A 19,902-nucleotide genomic window follows, 5' to 3' on the forward strand; every position below is an offset into this window, starting at 1 on the left:
TTCATGTGTTTCGTAAAGTCAGTATGACACATATGCGAGGTTGGTGTTTCTATTAGCCTTGTGGTTAAAGCGTTCGCTCGTCACGCCGAAGGCCCCGGGTTCGATTTCCCATATCGGTACAATGAGTGAAGCCCAATATTGCTAATAGCGGCATAAAACTAAATTCACTTACTCCCTCACTCGATCTTGTGCAGACGGCCCCGATGCCATATGTCTTACTCGTCCCAGAGTACGTCGACATTTCATAATGAAAGCTGACTCCCCTCGTGGCTCATGTCCTCCTAGATCCTCAGTACAATCCATATTATCATTACTTTGTTCCCTACAACACCTTTCTGTCACAAACTCACCCGATGACTTTGGAGTAATATGGCAGTGTGCGACGACTCTGTCCGATGGTCTGTCATTTCACTGACATATACAATGGAGAACCTATAGCCCAGGAGCTCAGGAGCTCTACACAGAGTTTGAAGATATACAAGGACTCTTTGAAAACAAAGCGACCACAGCGTTAGGACTATCGTAAGTCTTTGTTAAGGTATGGGATATGCGATCTTCTTGGGGTTAAGATCGCTTTGAGAAACGGGGTCCAGTTATCATTACATGAATACAACTACAAGACATTCATCAGTTGGTGAAAGATAAAGTGTCTGTTTCATTCAAACACGACAGTTTCACATCACTGAACGGGAACCCGTTCTGTAACACACTACAATCTTAACCTTTCATAGTTCGGAAACGCTCGTTAAATATTAACGTTACAACATCCTGACCTTCTCCAAAGCATCGCACTATATCTTCCCTTTCCGAGTTAGCTAAACATAGAAACAGCATTACCCCATCAGTCTGTCCTGATTGAATGAAGAGAACTAAACTACCAACGTACCAATTCTATGAACAGCATCGATTAAAAGAAATCCGGCCAGCTTAAGTCTGAGGAAGACGTTGCTAAGAGTGTTTTGTTTCCCAAATGAAGCACATAGACCCAGACGTCAAACTGGACCATCCTTGAAGCTGACATATGGGTCCGACGGGAGCCGTGCCAATGTAACACTCATCAGAGAGGTACTCAGTGTACGTGATCCAGACTCCCAGTTGTTAGCCTTCCATTATCGTGAAGAAGTGATGGCTTGGGGGGTTAGATCGCTGACTTTGTCTACTGATGATTAGCTACCTCACTGGGTTCGAATCCCAGATAGAACTCAACCAAACAAAAATAAGAGGACTACAATCTGAGAGTACTTTAGTGAGAAAGTATGTTATATATGTGTAATATAACATATGTTATCTAACTACTTTCTTAAATGCACAGAGTACTCAGTCTTGAAGCTGTTGGAGATTTACTGGGTGAAGGTAGTTCTCAGTTAGCAATCAAAACATAAATGCTAATTTCTTTCATTACAATATAGTATCGCAATCCATCAAACACAATGGCAATGGTTTAAGTTCTCACTGGTTTCTAAGCGTTCTTTCACCGGACCATGCAGCTGTAATTAAATCACGTGTATGATAGTCAAAATATCTCGTCTCGGTTGTTGACTGCCTGGTTCCCTGGTCTATGCTATCAATCATCCGTTGATTGTCGCCTTGGACAACCATTGACCTACCATCAAAACACAACACACGCTACAACCACATCGCTATTTCGTTTTAAAACCAGTGAAGGTCCGGGTTAGAATGAACCTTCAGTAGCCCATGCTTGTCGTAAGAGGCGACTAACGGGATCGGGTGGTCAGGCTCGCTGGCTTGGTTGACACATGTCATCGGTTCCCAATTGCGCAGATCGATGCCCATGCTGTTGATCACTGGATTGCGGCGTAAAACTAAACTCACTCACTCGTTTTATACCATGAATCTAAATTTGTTTTTTCACAATTTCCATTACACGACAGATATCACTAAACTGCATCCTGAAAGATGGGCACAATATAATTATGCTTATAAAGTGTTGTCATGGATACTACCTCTCTGGTGATTTATTAGTATGTAATGAATTATTTATACCTTTCGCAACATCAGTTCATAATTTGAAAAAAAATATAATTCATTGCTAACAACCAAAGACTTCGGTCATTAGAGCTGTCACCATTATCATCAGCATAATTTTTCAAGGGCAACATTATGTCTACGTCTTATATTTACTCAGCGTTTTTGTAAAAAACGTTAAACTAACAACGTCGGTTGTGCGATGTGTCGCTATGAGGTAACGCTCGCTCATGCACCTCTTGTGGGGTTCCTTGCCTGAAGACCGGTGAACATCCGGCGAATACCAAACCTTCAGTCAACCCGGTGATGCTTATCACCAGCGGCGATTAACGAGAACAGGTGGTCCGGCTCGCTAGTCATGATGTCAATCACGAGATTGTATGGTCCAGATTCGAACATTTACAAAACGCCGTTATAAAGCTGGAACATTGCCGAGTGCGGTGTTCAACAACAAATACATCCTAGGTGGAAACAGCAGATCACTGTGTTCATATGTCAAAATAGAGATTCCTCTCAACTATGTAACCGGCGGTGTCTTCGTTTATTGTCTGTGGAAAGTTCCGGAGCGTTGATGCCGACGTCCTTCCTTTCCACAATGAGGTGATGCCTGGGACAAGGTGTATCAACATCTGTGGGTTTGCCATGTAGTGATCATGATCAACCGCGGTCACGCCACTTCCTGACCCATGTGTGTCTTGCGTGCGAACGTTGGATATTTCATGGCTTCCTGGTTGTTTCGAGTTTGGACCACTCATTACTGACCATTTTATTGAGGCCATTGTTGATGTCCAACAGCGGGAACCGGAAGTAAGACAGCATCCGATCAGAGTGTATCATGCCAATTTACGCGACACTGAGCCAATATACATGTACATGTACTTTTGACATCTGAACCGATGACATGACAAGTCAGCGAGCCTGACCACCCGATCCCGTAAGTCGCCTCTTACGACAAGCATGGGTTACTGAAGATCAATATTCTAACCCGGATCTTCACGGGTAGAAACATCTTTGAATGAGAAAGGGGAGGACCAAGCTAATTGGATTTTACACATTTAAACCAATCAAATGAAGGGAGTATGAGGCCGTGTTTTGGCCACCTGGTGTGTTGGTAAATTGCGACATTGTTTTAAGACTTTCCAACAACGACTTGTGAAATGTAAGTTTCGAGAATCATCCTCCAGCCGAGGCAAGATCACAAACTTTCCTTCCTCGCTAGCACGCCCTTGTTCATAAATAAGCGTAACGTGTTTAAGGCCAGATTTGTCCCAGATTGCTGGTAGCACCCGCAATACAAAAAGTTCAAATTTTTAATTTGCACGAAATCCCACAGTCCGGCACTAACAAGAAAATATATGTTATTGTAACTGATATAACAAATTTGCTGCATATCATTACTCATAATGTACACATGCAAAAATGAGAGCAATGGGCAAAACTATTTTCAATATGAATTGAAGGGTTAAAAAGACTGGATTACAAACATAATAAAAAATCAGTTCAGAACACTGAGAAATGCAATAAGACTAAATAATGGGGACAAGTGAAGTTCAAAGGTCACAGCTGGGTCAAACCTCAAAATATGCACAATAAACAGTCATGTTATAGGTTGGTCGTGAGGCATGTAGGAATGGGTAGGTGATGTGACAAAATTACATTAATTTATTTTTTTCAATATGGCTGCCGTGACGGCCATGTTTAAAACTGGATCAGACTTTTAAGAGCTGTGTATGCAATGGAGAGTTGATGGTCAACACGCAACATGAGGTGTCTGAAACGTGAGCAAGAAAACATTGCCCACATCGTGTTGGTCGTACTTACAAATAGCTTCAATGTTCAAGGGCAATATCTAACCAATATAACCCATGTGGTAAATTGGTCCACGCTTTCGGCGTGACGTACGAGCGATCTAACCTCAAGACTACGAACACAAGGACTAGACTGAATGGGAATCGTGATGGAAGTACGGCATACGAGCCGTCCGTGGAAGTAAAAAGCAATTTCTGATGTTTCAACCCGCTCACAAAATCTCATCGATTGCAATGACACGGGCCAATATCCCCATGTCCAATTACAGTCCCATATACGGGTAATGAAATATATGCAAAGAAAATGTGACTTGAGTTGGACCCTTGGATTTATTAGAAGCCAACTTACAGGATTGCTGCATAAGAAGTGAGATTTTGATGCGAGGTCATGGGCGGACCAGCGTTCCTTAAACTGCTTTCAGGCCCAAGAAGCAACACAATTCATTTAGCACCAATTTATATTCATTAACTTTAGTTCCGTTAAAAATCAATGTCAATGAAATCTAGCGTAACAAAGCGTCATGAACCTCTTAGCATCTAAAGTAGAGCATTTTATGGGGCGATTTGGTACCATCGGCCTGTTTTGTCCATACCAGCAAGTAAATCAGTCATGAAATTGAAAGGTTGTAGCGTTCAGTCACGTGTCATTAATTGTGATCCTAGCTGTAACTGCGTCAACAGCTATTACTACCAATCTCAGACACTGTGGAGGGTGAGCAGTTACAGCTCCGGGGTATCATGCTACAGACCGGGTTCAATTCCTTACATGGTACAGTGTGTGAACCCCCCAAAAATCTTGTCACTCGGGCCGTATCACATTTTACGTACGTAAACTAGATACATGACCAAATCCTCCCGAGTACTTGGATCTAGTTCACGCAGATATTACAACACTTCACAAGATTTCGATAGTTTGCGAAATATCCCTCACGTTTTCCATTGTTCAGATTCTAGATCGTAATGATTAGGACGGAACAGTAATTTCATTTGCTCGGTGGTATATGGTTCGAGTCACTAGAGTTCCCTTTCGGCGTTTCAGTATCATATATTCTGGGAATATCTCTGAATAGTCGGTAGAACCTTGTAATGACTAACAGTTTTACTGTCAGAGGTAACTTGCACAGCTAAAATCTGTCCTCGCACATTACAGAGATTTTACTGCTGCTTCGATCACTTACTTCCGAGGCACGTCACAGGTGAATTCAATGCTTCTAATAATGGGCACACGGATGTATGAATATATTAAATATTTCAGGTACTTCAAGTATTTTCGTAATGAAAAATTTGCCTTAGTGAGTATGAATATTTCAAGTAGTATATTGTGTGGTATTTACAGACCTTTCTCACTGTGTGAATGTTGGGTGAGATGAAAACCTCAATTTACAGTTCCTGGATTCATTGTTTTAGTGAAACCTCAAAAGACATCCTGGACACAATCAGGGGGAATTTGGGATTGCAGCCAATAGACAACAGATCCCAACACATTTAAGGGGCAGTTTCCCCCAGAGTGAATGAGCTTTATGCTGCGTTTAGCAATATTCCAGCAACATCACAGCCGGTACACCAGAGATGGGCTTCACACATTGTACCCATGTGGGGAATCGAACCCATAGCTGCAGTGATTTTCATGACAAGGGCACAGGTGAACACACATAAATTGCCACCTTCATCATCCCTGTACAAAGTGAGTCGCTTCAACTCAACAAAGTGATCTATCACTATCACGACCAACTTTGACCATGTATATGGACAAACGGCATTGGAATTAGAAAATACCTTTAACAAAATATAACTTTCAGCATGGTAATTTTGGGAATTCATTTCTGACTGTATTACACAAATGTACATATGACCAGATGAAAATTCAAAGTGATTTAAGTGTGTCTGAATATATAATACAGATGAAGTCAGATGCTATGCACACTCAGTTCACTCTTCTACATTTAACACTAATTTGTGTTTGTATGTAGAACTAAATATTCTAGTCATTTGACAAGTCTGTAAATAAGTGAGTGAGTTTTAGTTTCACGCCACAATGAGCAATATTCCAGCTATATGGCGCCGGTCTGTAAATAATCAAATCTGGACCAGACAAACCAGTGATTGATAAATGATGAGCAGCAACACTATCCACTCTTGCATTTAAATAAATATGAATATATATTGCTCAGACAAATTCTAATCTGAGATCCCTAGGCTCTGACAATTGACTGTCTGACCTTAGACTTAACAGACATATCAAAGCACTTTGTGCAACATGGTTCACTATCATTGTCTGGCTGGAATATATTTTGTTTGCCAGTTTATACAATGTTCATTTTACATTAGGTCTTCCAAGAACCCATGTGGGAATTCACCTGTCATGTATGGCAAGTGTAGCTTCACTGTAGCTTCTTGTCATTTGTTGTGTTGTGTCAGGAATAGGGCAGAAATAAGCAACAAATACACATTCATGGCCAGAGGTAAAACAAATTGGTCAGGCCAGACAAACCCGTCACAGTTATTAGAAGAAACAATCCATGTGAGTACCTCTTACCACCAGAATAGCCTCCTGGTGACCCACATGTGAAGATACAGGTTAGAACCGATCTTTAGCAGCCCATGCTTGTATGAAGAGGCGATAGACACGGTCGGGTAATCAGGCTAGATGAATAGGCTGACACATCATCATGTCCCAATTATGAAGATCGATGCTCATGATGTCAATCACTGGATTGTCTGGTCAGACTTGTTTAATTGCAGACTGCCGTCAAAGAGCTGGATATTGCTGAGTGGAGCATTTAAACATCAAACAAATCCTGGGGAATCATTCTCAACTGGAATATTTCAGGGTAGATTTTACATTAAAAAGTCCATGCTCAGTAATGACTTAATCATTAATAAAGCTCTTTCTTCCACTGGTGTTGGCTGATTGAACAGCATTACAAAAATACCCTCAAGTTCATATTGCACTGGCTCCAGGTACAGGCAATATAATCTGACTCTCAAGTTCAATAATATAATTCAAAGATCCATCTTTGATCACTGGTCCACCTCTTAGCCACAAATTTCCACCAGCAGTTTTGCTGATCCACCTTCAATCCCTCGTGTCCATTTGAATCTACAATGATTCACCTACTGGCACAAAGATTCCATGTGAATTGAAAATGATTCACTTTCAGGCACAATTATTCCCAAAGACCAAAACATGTAATACTTAACAGTGTTTCTTTCTGGTGTAAGGCGATGGGGTGGCCTAGTGGTTAAAGCATTTGATCGCCCCGCCGAAGACCCAGGTTTGATTCCCCACATGGGTACATTGTGTTAAGCCCATTTCTGGTGTCTCCCGCTGTGATATTGCTGGAATATTGCTAAAAGCGGTGTAAAACTAAACTCACTCACTCTTCACAGTGTATTACATCTCCATTCTATTTTGAGTGAGAGACTGAATATGGTTTTATGCTGCTTTTAACAATATTCCATAAAACAGCTGGGGACAAAAATGGGCTTCACACATTGCACCCATGTTGAATCCAACCCAGGTCTTCAGCATGCAAGACCTTGCTTCACCATTTCAGGCTTTTATTTACAATCACATTGACACTGGGTGAATATACTTTTCAATGTAGAGTTAAACCAAACTCACTCAAAATGATTCTGATGAAATACTGGGCTGTGGGCACAGTGAGATATTGAAAGTGTATGAGTTGACCATGGATTGAAGATAATGGAGTGAGTGAGTGAGCGAGTGAGTGAGTGAGTGAGCGAGTGAGTGAGTGAGTGAGTAGTGAGTGAGTGAGTTGGGTTGGGAGTTGGCCGAGTGAGGAGGAGTGAGCCACTTTTAACAATATTCCAGCAACATCACTGCGGGGAACACCAGAAAAGGGCTTCACACATTGTACCCATGTGGGGAATCGAACCCGGGCCTTCGGTGTGACAAGCAAACGCTTTAACCAAAAGGCTACCCCACCGCCCCCAATAGACAAAGCACCACTGCTATCTCAATATACATGTATCAATAAGAAGGCATTTAATGTAACAAAATAAAAAACATTTTATTTTGTCTTTTCAACATAGAGATCTGGAAACATATCAACAAATTTGGTCAAATACTCTGCCATGATTTACAGTATTAAAAGGACTACAAACAGAAGACAAACAACTTAACCCTGTGCTTCTCAAACAAGCAGTTTTGACGGAACAATACTGCAGTTTTCAGCATGCCCAGAAGAAATAAAGTTGTTATTAAAAGCTGAAACATGGAACCATCACAATGAAATTGGTATTTTCATAAAAACCTGGAACCAGGAAAACCTTGACAGACAGCATGATAATATGAACAAAACCTTTGGTAACGGAACAACACCTTAATCATAGCTTAAATCTGTGGCAGTGGAAAATGCATCCCTTCAACAACCACACATCCAATAGCACATGGAGTATTGCTTGCACCAGCAAGCCATCTAGTCCGCAAACTCAGTCCGGAGACAAACTTGCACCACAGTTGCGCTTGCACATGTGGCCAGTGCTAGTGCACTCAGTATGGGACAGCATGACACTTGGACACATACACACTTGGCGCTACCTTCATCACAATTTCAGGTACCGTGGGACAAACTCTGGCGCCTCCGGGTTTAATTTGCTGTTGATTACGACCTGCAACATCAATGAAAAGAACATGTTAGAAACAGATTCCAGAATGTTCAGTTACAGAATAACAACGTCTAAGCATGGTATATGCTGAGATTATTTCCCCAACACCTAACACAAGGCACAGATTCAACAAAAAGCTACAAATAATCACTGAGAAGAAAGTGAATGAGTCCTCCATTTGTGCATAATAAGGAAGTACAGCTTAAAATGAGGCAGGTCTTATGTATTTGCCATTCAGTCCTAACCCAGGAGCACAGGCATGATGCTGGCAAACGTAGGAACATAACTGAGATTAAAACCCATAATCATAGGTTTCTGGCACTTCTACAGGATGCAACTCTATACAGCAAATTGCTGCAACTCAGGGAACTGGTTCTCCAGTGTCCCCAAATCCAAAAGTAAAGATGTTTTTCTTAATGCCACACTTTCAAAAATTACAATTCAATGACAGTGGCCTGCAAATAATAGTGTCAAGTTGTGACAATCCAGTGATATGAGAACAAAGATCCAGATCAACACTGTTACAAAGTCTGGCAGCATGATCCATTAAAACATCGGCAAATGCTGATGGGGGCCTATACTAAAAGTTATTCAGAAACAGTAATTATATTTTCCAATGCACTGTGATGCAGATCTGCCATGATTAAATGATGTGTGAATGCATGAATTGTAAAGTATTAAAAAGTGCTTCTGAATACTCTGTATCTTGGACCTACATTTACAGAAACTCACCTCTTCTTTGGGTTTGCTGGTGTCTATTACTTCAAGAGTCTTGAATGCATCCTCAACAGTGGAGATATCAGTACCTGACACCTCGGAACCGTTCTGGTTAAATAAACACCATTGTGCTGCCTCCTCCTCAGCAAGCATCTCCTCAAAACATGCTTCAATGAAAGCCTCCTCCAGCAACTCCTCCTCAAACTGCAACAATTCAAGATGGAACGGTCTAAGCATGTCAAATATGAGATCCAAAATACTTGTTCCAAAATGTGCCAAATAAGAGTTACTTCCCTTTAAAGGACATGTTTCCAAGAGGTAAAGCTTCTGTGGATTGCACCAGTACAATTTTCACTGTATAGCGATAGTATTTAATGTAGAGAATAGTTTAAGAGGCAGTAAGTGAGTGAGGCGCTTATAAAATCTTTACCTTTAGTTGTCTCCATGACCAGAAGTAAAGTTACCTATCTCACTATCAAGAAAAACTTCTCAAAATGTGGAATTATTTTTTAATAAATAAAATGCCATACCCTAAGAATTGTATGCCTAATAAACATGATAAAACATATCAAGCTACAAATTCTTTTCAAAATGAACAAGTCAAGCAGCTTGGTTAGCTAAAAATAAAAAAAACAGCAAATGACAACAGTATGTCCCATAACAGTTACTAAGGATGTAGTTCCAACTTAACTGAAGATATTGCATATCTACTAACTTCACTTTTAGGCAGCTGACTTGCTGCAGTAATTGTTTGAAAACTAGGCTCAGACCACTCATCTGGTGACCTTTGCCTTTTATGTTCATACTGACTGGGTTAGAAGAATTCAAGGCTGACAGTTAAAATGTTTAATCTCAAACTAACCTGAGACAACACTGAACTGACCATATAACCTGCGACTTTTTCATTCATGGAAAATTTATCATATTTTCAGTGAGACTATCGGAACAGCAATTCTTGTCCTAATCATAATCAATCAGTTTAACTTACTCCTAATGAAACTAATGTCAGTAATCCATACAGCAATGTCACAGCAACAAGACTAAAATACCTTCAATCACTGCCAACTTTATCTCTTAAAAATGTTGTGAGACCCTTAAATGACTTGTGAACTTCCAACACCCCTATCAGACATATCAAAGTCACCTGCCCCAGCAAATACGAACAACAGATGGCATGATATAGGAAACAAATTTTCTCATAAAATGTCATGACAAGTCTCATAACTGCCCCTGGGGATATAAGAAAGTTAATGGATACAAAAATATCGTACAGGGATCGAAATACTTTTTTTCTAAGTGTGCCTTCAGGCACCAGACAAATATTTTAGGTGTGCCTTTCTGAAATCGAGCATGCCCACAAGTTTTTAGAATAAATGACAATGATGATGATCATTTGAAATTTATTGTTAAATAAAGAAATGGGTTTATGAGTATTCTGATATGTATGGTATTATTCAATTTGGAAAAAAATAATTGTTTTGGGGATTAAATGACAAAATGTGAGTTATGTCTCTTAAAAAATTAGGCGTGTCAAAAGGGCACGAGAACATTTTTTAGCCGTGCCATTTCTGTATTTACCGTGCCATGGCACACTAATATATGGGGTATTTCGAACCCTGTCGTACTTTAAGCACAAGCAACATGAAGGTTGTGTTCAACCCTGAGTGAAACTGACTGTAAGAGGTTCTCAGTTGCTGACAGTCTCTCACTATGTTTGATGTGACGACTGACTGAGGGGGGGCTTCAGTTCTCACCATATTTTGGAGGTGGGATATCTTGCAGAAGATGCAGCACAGAAATGTACCCAGTGTGCAAGAAATCAGACTTTTCTGTCACAGAATTTACTACTTAATTACATGTGAGATGAAAACAGGTTCTGAGAGAGTGAAAGTTGCATACATTCCGAAAAAAACTAGCCTAAAGGTTTCCAGAATGTTTTTCAGAATTAATGAAAATTTATTGGACAAATTAAAACATTCACAACAAAATTTTCATGGATATTTTTATCCCAGAACGTATCCTGGAGAGATGATACAGATTACCACTGGTCATCTCAGTACTTAAGTGTCTGACTATAATAACGATCTTACAATATATATATATAATTTCACCATGGATGTTTATGAGGGTGATGTAATGACTCACTCATGATATATATGAAAAGGGTAAGGGCTTACAGTAACATTTGGACATGTTCCAGGAATGGAAATAAGCAACATCCACATAGCCAGATTCAGTTATATTTTAATTATACTGTATCCCCCAAGGTGTTGTAGAATTTCAGGCTTCTCAGGGTGTCTTTATACTTTAGCAATATGCACACATTATTCATATTTCAGGTTATTTGCATCTCCACAACAATCGTATATCATGAATCAAGATTGTGTTTACATCTTGTCGAAGGACTTCAAGACTTAAAAATCTTGGCACAAATTCAAGACCATGTGTTGAACATTTCGAAACAGCACTGAGGTGTCGGATAGTATTCCTGCTGCAATCCCAGCTCATAACAGTTCCCTCACCTGTCTGTCAAAGTCATCGAGCTCTACATCAGCCATCCACAGGTACTCGGAAAAGTCGACCTCATTGCCACCACCGGTGTTGTTGTTCACCTCCTCCTTGTCCTCCTCTTCAATCAATGCAGGCGGAGTTCGCATGTTCATAATCTGCAACACACCAAGCACACACATACCATTATCATAGCTGGCCAAGAGAAAATGGTGATGCAGAGGTAGAAACAAAGGCAAAGGTGTGGGTCTTTTTGAGGCTTCTTATTGTATATGAATCAAGGGACTCTCTAAACATTAAAACTGGGGTTACTGGTTATGACAAAGAACAAGTGACTTTCATGCATAATTTTGAAGTGGTGTAGAATGTTGATGTGTTTGGTTTGTAGAACCTGAAACAGTATGAGCATTTGTTGCTTGAGTCTGGAGATAACACAGACACTGCCTAATTATGATAATCAGGCAGTCTTTGTCAAACTCTTTTACGGCTGCTTGTCTTATCTTTGCCGCTTGCATAATTTTCTGTCGAGTTTAGGGTTATTTTATGGACTAATATTTCTGAGCATACTAGATCAAACATAATTTTACTAGACTCTTTTCTTCAGGCGTGTGTTTAACTTAGAAGACTGATGAGGATGAGTAGGATTCATACCCATCATGGCAGCTAAAATATGGGGATATCTCCTCAACAAATTGTGTTTGCTGGGCTTTGTACAGTATTTTAGATATGTCATGTGCCAGCTTCACCTGGTAGGGACAATAGTGTTTTAACATTACTCTAAGCAATATCAATCATGCAAGGCAGAAAAGTGGTTGATTCCATGAGCAACAACATGGGGAATAACGACACTATCATCAGTCCATGTCACAATCCTGTGTGTCTTCTATACATGTACTACCAATCCTAACATGGCCCTTAGGACAAATTCCTGTACATTCTAGTATCATCACATGGCCTACACTTCGCGGCGATAAAAAACCTAGTAACACCAAATGAATTTTACCACATTCAGGTTTCAGACTTGAGGTTGCAAACTGTATAAACCAAGCTACATGATAAACTGTATACTGTACTATGAAGTTTCATGTCATGAAATTTTTGGGAGTGGCTAACAAGAGCTGGAACAGCTCCTGGAATGTCCTGTGGCACCCCACTGATAAGATCACCAAAGATCAAGGTTACCTTAACATGTGCTGTGTTTCACAAGTAGGAAGTAGTGTGATGAAACGGCAACTGAGTTTTGTCAATGATTTATGAACTATAGATCAATGTCTTATTGAAGTTGACAATAAAGGTTGGAGAAGTGTGGTTATCTGACAGTACAGACAAGCTGATTCATGTCTGTACTAGTCAGTGTTATGTCAGCAACTTGACAAGATATAGCTTTAGCAGATTAGTGAACTGGCATTACTAGACTATCGACACAGAATGAGAATGAATAATTAAGAAAATAGAAGGGATTATATATTTAATCACATTTAGGCTTGTTTGACGTCTTGGCATGATCAAAGTATGTCTCCTTACAATTCTTGTTGGTTATCAATTTTGTCTGAAAAAAAAGAAAGAAGAAAAAATGATTGCGAGTATCTTTCACTTGCATTTTGTGCAATACTGCTCAAATAACTTTCCAGGTTTAGGGAAAGGACTTTCTCAAGCAAGGGTATTGGGGACCCATTTTGATGTGCAAAGCTGTAATGCAGGTCACAAATGTATGACATACAAGCATATGTTGACAAACATATGATCATGTTCAGGGATTATCTGGGATTTGAAACCATGATCATGGGATCACAGCAGGATAATATGGACAACATGACAGTCACAGGGTCCAGGTCATTAATGGATGAAATTTGCAATACCCATGATCTTGCAGTGATCTTATGGACCTTCGCAGCTTGCAGCAAAGAAGCAGGTCATGAAAGTTGTAGCAATAGAAAACATAGAAAACTTCTCATGCTTTGTTTTAATACAAATTTCACAGATCACATTGATATCAGGAAGGTCAACTTGTCACATTAATTCCATGAAACAATATCTTCATGAAAATCTGAATATGGATGATATATAATATGCCTTGCTTTTTGCCCAAATATCCTATTTTATTAGTTTTAACTGTTAGTCACTTAGTGTATCTGTGAACAGCTGTTCTTACAATTCATTATTATGAATAACAATAATCAAGCTTCAGACAGGTGGCAATGTCTCAGGCTGATACTGTTGACATGCATTTTCAGACGTGACAAAAAGAAGCACAATTTTAAAACCAGGCTGTAGAAGATATGATTTTGTCTTACTCATAATCTACATTTCAGTGTCACACATTAAAAATGTAAACTGACAAACAAAACAGGAGATCTAATCTAAAAACACATTGAAGTTCCATGGGATAATCATAAAGTCAATTTGTAAACATCACTGTTCCATGAATGTTATCAGCGTCTCTTTGTAAGCAAGGATATTAAAGACAAAGGGTCATGTGACAATCAACTTATAAGTTAGACTGACATAGAGTGGTTAATTAAGTCGCGACAGCTAAACGGGGTACCATGATCCCCCTTAAATATCTGACAACGCCAGTCACGCGTCATTGCTTACAGATGCGTGTAACAGTTGGGACTTCGAGAGTAGAGAATGTCCCATAATATAGGCGTCATGTGCAATGGCTTGAAAAGCATACCATAGTCCAATCTACCTATATACACAATGCAAGTTTCGTAAGCAGAATGGTGCGTTAAACATTGATAAACGTAATTCAGAAGCGACGGTAATTTGAAAAGGCATTTTGAACTTGAATTGAATGAACATACGGGGCCGCAGATCAGTGGCCTTGACAAGGGAGTGCTCGATTTGTATTATGCTTTTACATATGACTGACGTCTCACGCACGCACTAATCATGTCGTTGGGTTCAACAAACTTTAGAATATCTCTTGCAGATGATGTTACGAGAAAATATTTATCTTTCTACTCTACCTGGGTGTTGTAAACAACTGATTTCGACACAAAGACACTTCCACCATCAGAGTTGTAAACATAAGTGCAAGCTACTATCCTGAGAACTGCTCATAGGGGACTGTGGTAGGTCGACGTTCTGTCGAAGGTTTGTTCTGGAGAAAGCTCATACGTGTGCTTTTAATATAAAGATGACGAATTATTTCAGGATATTATGTAGTATGTTCAAATGAATGTTTATCATACAAGTTCAAATGACAAGATTGCGTTCACTGCAATAGGTATCCGGCCTACACCAGTCAGACGGTTAACCTCGTTCAGGCTTGTGTTGATCAAACATTACGCAATTAACAGTAAATCTGTAGAATATGGAACAGATACAAACTAACAAACAATTTATAAACACAAAAGAACAGAACGCGGTATTTTAATAAACAATATCAACATATGAATTAACTCACAAAAAATATATTAAAGTTATTTTTATTCTTTTTTCCTCAATTCAATCAATAATGAATTGATAAATTCAGTTCATCACGTGCTTCTAAGGCCATTTAAGCCATAATCTAATTAAAATCATATCTTAGTTCTCGCTGCAAACACTGTTTGAAGCGTTTAAAAGTGGTAACGAGAACAAATGCCTGATTTTAATGAGACTGTTTCGACAAAGTTCTAATTCAGCAGTAGAATCTGATTTCGACAATGCAACCTAAAAGGGAGGATTGCACCTGAAATGAACAAACGTTGCCGTATATAGTCTGTAATTCTACCTGAGAACCTACCCCCACACACACACACACACCCACACCACACACCCGGGCGGATCACTGTGTGAGCAACTGTCGAGTGGGCCAATAACCCGACATGGGTTCAAGGATGTATTACACGTTAGATATGTTGACTAGCTAATCCTATGATGTGACCAGCTTATGAAATAACTAGGTGTGATTAAAAAATAACATCATCATCATCCATAGTTAGGACCATCATCATTATATACAATAATTACCATATTGTTACCAATAGTGTTAGAAATGATTACACCAATGTAGACTAGTTAATCCTATTATGTGACCAGCTTGTGAAAATCGTCGTCGTCACCATCACCATCATCATCATCATCATCATCATCATCATCATCACCATCATCACCATCATCACCATCATCATCATCATCATCATCATCATCATCATCATCATCATCACCACCATCCAGAGTCAGTACCATCACCATTACCATAATGTCACGAACCGTGATTTAAAATTATGAATGTAGCAATAATATTTCCATGCAGATTATGATTTAATATTCTACCTTACAGTATGTTATTTTTATCATCATTATAAATACATTGATATGAAAAATGATACAATATATCACTTCTTACTTTACATTGCAGTGAAATGTAAAAGTTATGTAATAACAAAATTCTTGAAGTCGAGTCAAGTCATCTTTATCATTATTATATCAATACAAAATGATAAATCATTACTTACTCCTTGTTACAGTGAGATGTAAGGGTAAAATACTCTTGATCTTGTGTTGTCAAGGAGCGGAAGTCGAGTAGCAGCGCTGAAACACGAATAATTGCTTTGCTAAATATAGGGCTTATGCCGTTGTTGAAATAATTATTTCAGTGCAGTCGACTCAACCGTTCTACTTCTCAGTGACCACGTAAGTCACTGTACTTGAAAAAACCCGTAGTATTTATGCCATAAAAGTCAAAAAGTTACAAGTAAAATTCTGTGAGTAATAAGTCCGTTTTGACTCATCTTAACATCGTCCCGACTCACGTCGTGAGAATATCGCGATATTGCAACTAGTTGTACGACTAACACTATCGTTTCAAAATCATGATTAATACGCGCTGTCGTCATCGATTTTGTGACTAATGCACACATAACATTCGGTTGCAAAATTTGTACGTGAACAAGTTTCACAGCTCAAAATCGTGTCATACTCTCCTCTTTGATGACAAGTTCGTGAATGCAGTTCTTCGAAAACGCAAGAACTACTTTATTACTACGCGCATGGGTTTATCGGATTCGGGCACCGTCTGCGTGCAAAGTGATTGTCACGTGACTGCAATATTTGTAAACAAGTTTGACCTTGAACTGAATACGTCCAATATCAACTACAAAGGTTTCGGTTGTAAAGCTGACACGTATGAACACGGAAACAGAATGTTGTCTTGTTGTGAAATACTCGTATTTATATTCCGCTTGAAAATCCGTTGACCTAGATATAATTTAGTGAATTCTAACTGATAGATATATAACTTAATTACCACTCTAATATCCATTCTAATTAACACGCGCGCACGCATACACGCACGCGCACACACACACGCACGCACTATAATGATCTATGGTATCTTTAAGGGGTAAACACCTCATGACTCAGTATTTCGAAAGTTTAAACACACATGTTGTCTTTATTTTATATACAGCCGAACCCCAATGTCTCGACTCGGTTGAGACGAATTTTCGGCTGTGTCGAACTCATCTCTCGGTCCCTGTTGATTTCCTTATAATTATCATTATTTTTACCCTGATGTCTCGAACTAGATGTGTCGAGTTCCCAGTTGTGTCGAACTCATTTAAGGGTCCCCAAAAGCCCTATACACATTTAGCGTTTTAACTCGAACTGTCTAAGTTGGTTCTGGCAACTGAAAACTTTATTCGCGCAATCAAAAGCCATGCTCATAAAGGTGTTTAAAAGTTAATTTGGAACTGAAGTCTGCATTGTTTGGAGAATTTGATTTGTTACCCTAAAAATGGACTTTTTTGGTCGCAATGATCCTAACACAATGAAAGCATACGTTGCTGAATTATTTTGCTTTGGACAGTTTTGCAGAAACAAATTTTATCCATTAAATACTACAGAAGCAGCCCCCAATTCAGTGTGGAAAGTAAGGGAGTGTCTCGTGTCACACCCCAACAGCATCCTTTGCCCACTTCATTCCTACCTTTGTTTACTCTTTTTTTTTGTCGTTTACCTTCAGCAGGATTTAAATTACCTGCAGCAAAGTAATACACATTATGTACTGCGTGTATTTTGGTATAGAGGGCGGTGGGTTAGCCCAGTGGTTAAAGCATTGGATCGTCACGCCGAAGACCCGGGTTCGAATCCCCACATGGGTACAAGGTGTGAAGCCCATTTCTGGTAGATAAGCTAAATGTACACGAGGTGTCAGCTGCAGATAAACTAAATGTACGCGAGGTGTCAGCTGTAGATAAGCTAAATATACACGAGATGTCAGCTGTAGATAAGCTAAATATACGCGAGATGTCAGCTGTAGATAAGCTAAATGTACGCGAGGTGTCAGCTGTAGATAAGCTAAATATACGCGAGGTGTCAGCTGTAGATAAGCTAAATATACGCGAGATGTCAGCTGTAGATAAGCTAAATATACGCGAGGTGTCAGCTGTAGATAAGCTAAATGTACACGAGATGTCAGCTGTAGATAAGCTAAATATACGCGAGGTGTCAGCTGTAGATAAGCTAAATATACACGAGATGTCAGCTGTAGATAAGCTAAATATACACGAGATGTCAGCTGTAGATAAGCTAAATGAACACGAGGGGTCAGCTGTAGATAAGCTAAATATACACGAGATGTCAGCTGTAGATAAGCTTAATGAACACGAGGGGTCAGCTGTAGATAAGCTAAATATACACGAGGCGTCAGCTGTAGATAAGCTAAATGTGCACGAGGTGTCAGCTAAACTATATCATGTTGGGTGTATTCAGGTCTGTAATAAGCTGAATGTATACAAGCGGTCATTTCCACAATATCAGACAGGGTGTATTCAGTTCCAAATGAAGCACAGTGTACAAAATCACATAGTAATTTTTGTCTACCTTATTCCACACATATTATAATCATATTCGTGACCTTCACTTCGCGTTCCATGCAGTCACTGCAGCTATGGTCGGTGCATGATATCAATCTTTATGACAGGAATGATATCAGACTTCACATTTCCTCCCACGTTCAACCATTCCTGGTAGGTCAAACCTGTACAAGACCGTGTGTTTTGGGGTTGTGATCTTTGCTGAAGCATAGTTCCGTTCACGTCGTATACATGTCTATCTACCACCTAGTGTTGGGAATTGGTTAAAATCTCATAATTGATGATTGGTTCATTACTACCGATCAATCATCGAAAATAATTGGTTAGCGTCATTTATGAAATTTGTTAATGCACATAAATATAAGGAAAAAACATGTAGTTCTTTTGGGTTTTTGGCAAAATTTCATATCTTTAAAGGATGACTAGTATGTTAGGAACATAAATTTCTTGGAATCTTTAGCTGGTTCATTAGCAGATCACCGCCTTCACGGGTCATTGTGTGTGTGTATATATAGAAAGTTGGGTTTTGTAAATACATGCTCATTTTTTGTGTATAACATTTTGCAATCAACAGACATCATAACATGTCATGTGTTCAAGTATCACACCTGCCTGTCTGTGTAATTACATAATGTGACAGAGACCGAACTCGGGCCATAAATCAATGCGTTTTGTTTATGGTGTATAGCCTGATTGGTGTTAAGTTCAAATTGCATGTGGTCAGTGATCGCAGTTGTGTATTGAATATTGTCATTAGCAGACAGGCAGGCAGACACACTGGTGTCAATAAAACAAGACATTGAGTTTTGTCTGTGACAGCGACATATCTATATCACAGTTAGAAATTGTGTCAACGCTAAATAATGACATTGCTTTTAAGTATCGAACTGAGAGAGTGACTCGGTAAGAAGAACGTGTGGTGAAATAGACAAATGAAATTATATAAACAGTTTATTTACTGTCATAACATACAAAAAGCTCGCGCCTGTGAGATATCAACAAAACATTATGAAAACTAGCTCACTCCAAAGCCTTCACCGGTATTCACCAGACAGCCCGCTTCCAAGTTGCGCGAACCTATTTCACTGCGCACGTGCTATGAGCGCAGCCAGCTGTTGAAACCCGTATTCCCCAGAAAAGTCTGGGGAAAATTAGTGAAACGTTTGAACTCCGATTTCGCGCGGTTTTTTTCATCGCGTTATTTTTCAACTTTATAAGTTGAATTTGCATTTTTGACGCTTTTTTTCGGTAAGTCCATACCGAAAGGTATCAGAATCTGCAAAGTTGTGTTTTACGTTGCATGTGACCTTTAAGATAAATTCAATCATGACTTGATACGAGCTTATAGTGCTAACGAAATATAACAGACAAAACCAACCATGTGAAAAATATTGTTAATGAAAACAAGTGTTCCAGAATTGTTTGTGTTCGATTATGAGAAA

At 39.3% G+C, this 19,902-nt stretch overlaps 1 protein-coding gene across 5 annotated transcripts; it reads right to left on the reverse strand.

Moving 5' to 3' along the window:
- Positions 1-7,809: 7,809 nt before the first annotated feature.
- On the reverse strand, positions 7,810-16,578 carry LOC124265657 (polyadenylate-binding protein-interacting protein 2-like). Of its 5 annotated transcripts, none has more exons than XM_046700454.1 (5): positions 16,564-16,578; positions 16,100-16,175; positions 11,666-11,809; positions 9,159-9,347; positions 7,810-8,429 (listed from the first exon to the last, which is right to left on the reverse strand). In XM_046700454.1, the coding sequence occupies exons 3-5, from the start codon at positions 11,804-11,806 to the stop codon at positions 8,364-8,366; spliced, it is 396 nt and encodes a 131-aa protein (XP_046556410.1). In that variant the 5' UTR covers positions 11,807-11,809; positions 16,100-16,175; positions 16,564-16,578; the 3' UTR covers positions 7,810-8,363. The 5 variants fall into 5 exon arrangements, with proteins under 5 accessions (XP_046556410.1, XP_046556408.1, XP_046556407.1 ...); XM_046700452.1 differs by lacking the exon at positions 16,564-16,578 and adding an exon at positions 13,128-13,200 and having other exon boundaries at positions 16,100-16,158; XM_046700451.1 differs by lacking the exons at positions 16,100-16,175; positions 16,564-16,578 and adding exons at positions 13,128-13,200; positions 14,624-14,734.
- Between the last annotated feature and the right edge of the window lie 3,324 nt (positions 16,579-19,902).

This window comes from Haliotis rubra, unplaced genomic scaffold, assembly GCF_003918875.1.
Source record: "Haliotis rubra isolate DU_JTF1 unplaced genomic scaffold, ASM391887v1 Scf99, whole genome shotgun sequence".
Lineage (NCBI taxonomy): Eukaryota > Metazoa > Mollusca > Gastropoda > Lepetellida > Haliotidae > Haliotis > Haliotis rubra.

Excerpts from the sequence above, each read along its gene's own strand:
- LOC124265657 (XM_046700452.1), bottom strand. The coding sequence starts at position 13,154 with ATGCCAAGACGTCAAACAAGCCTAAAT. Across the intron at positions 11,810-13,127 it reads GACGTCAAACAAGCCTAAAT|ATTATGAACATGCGAACTCC; the intron begins GTGATTAAATAT and ends GGTGTGTTGCAG. Across the intron at positions 9,348-11,665 it reads TCGATGACTTTGACAGACAG|TTTGAGGAGGAGTTGCTGGA; the intron begins GTGAGGGAACTG and ends GAATTGTTGCAG.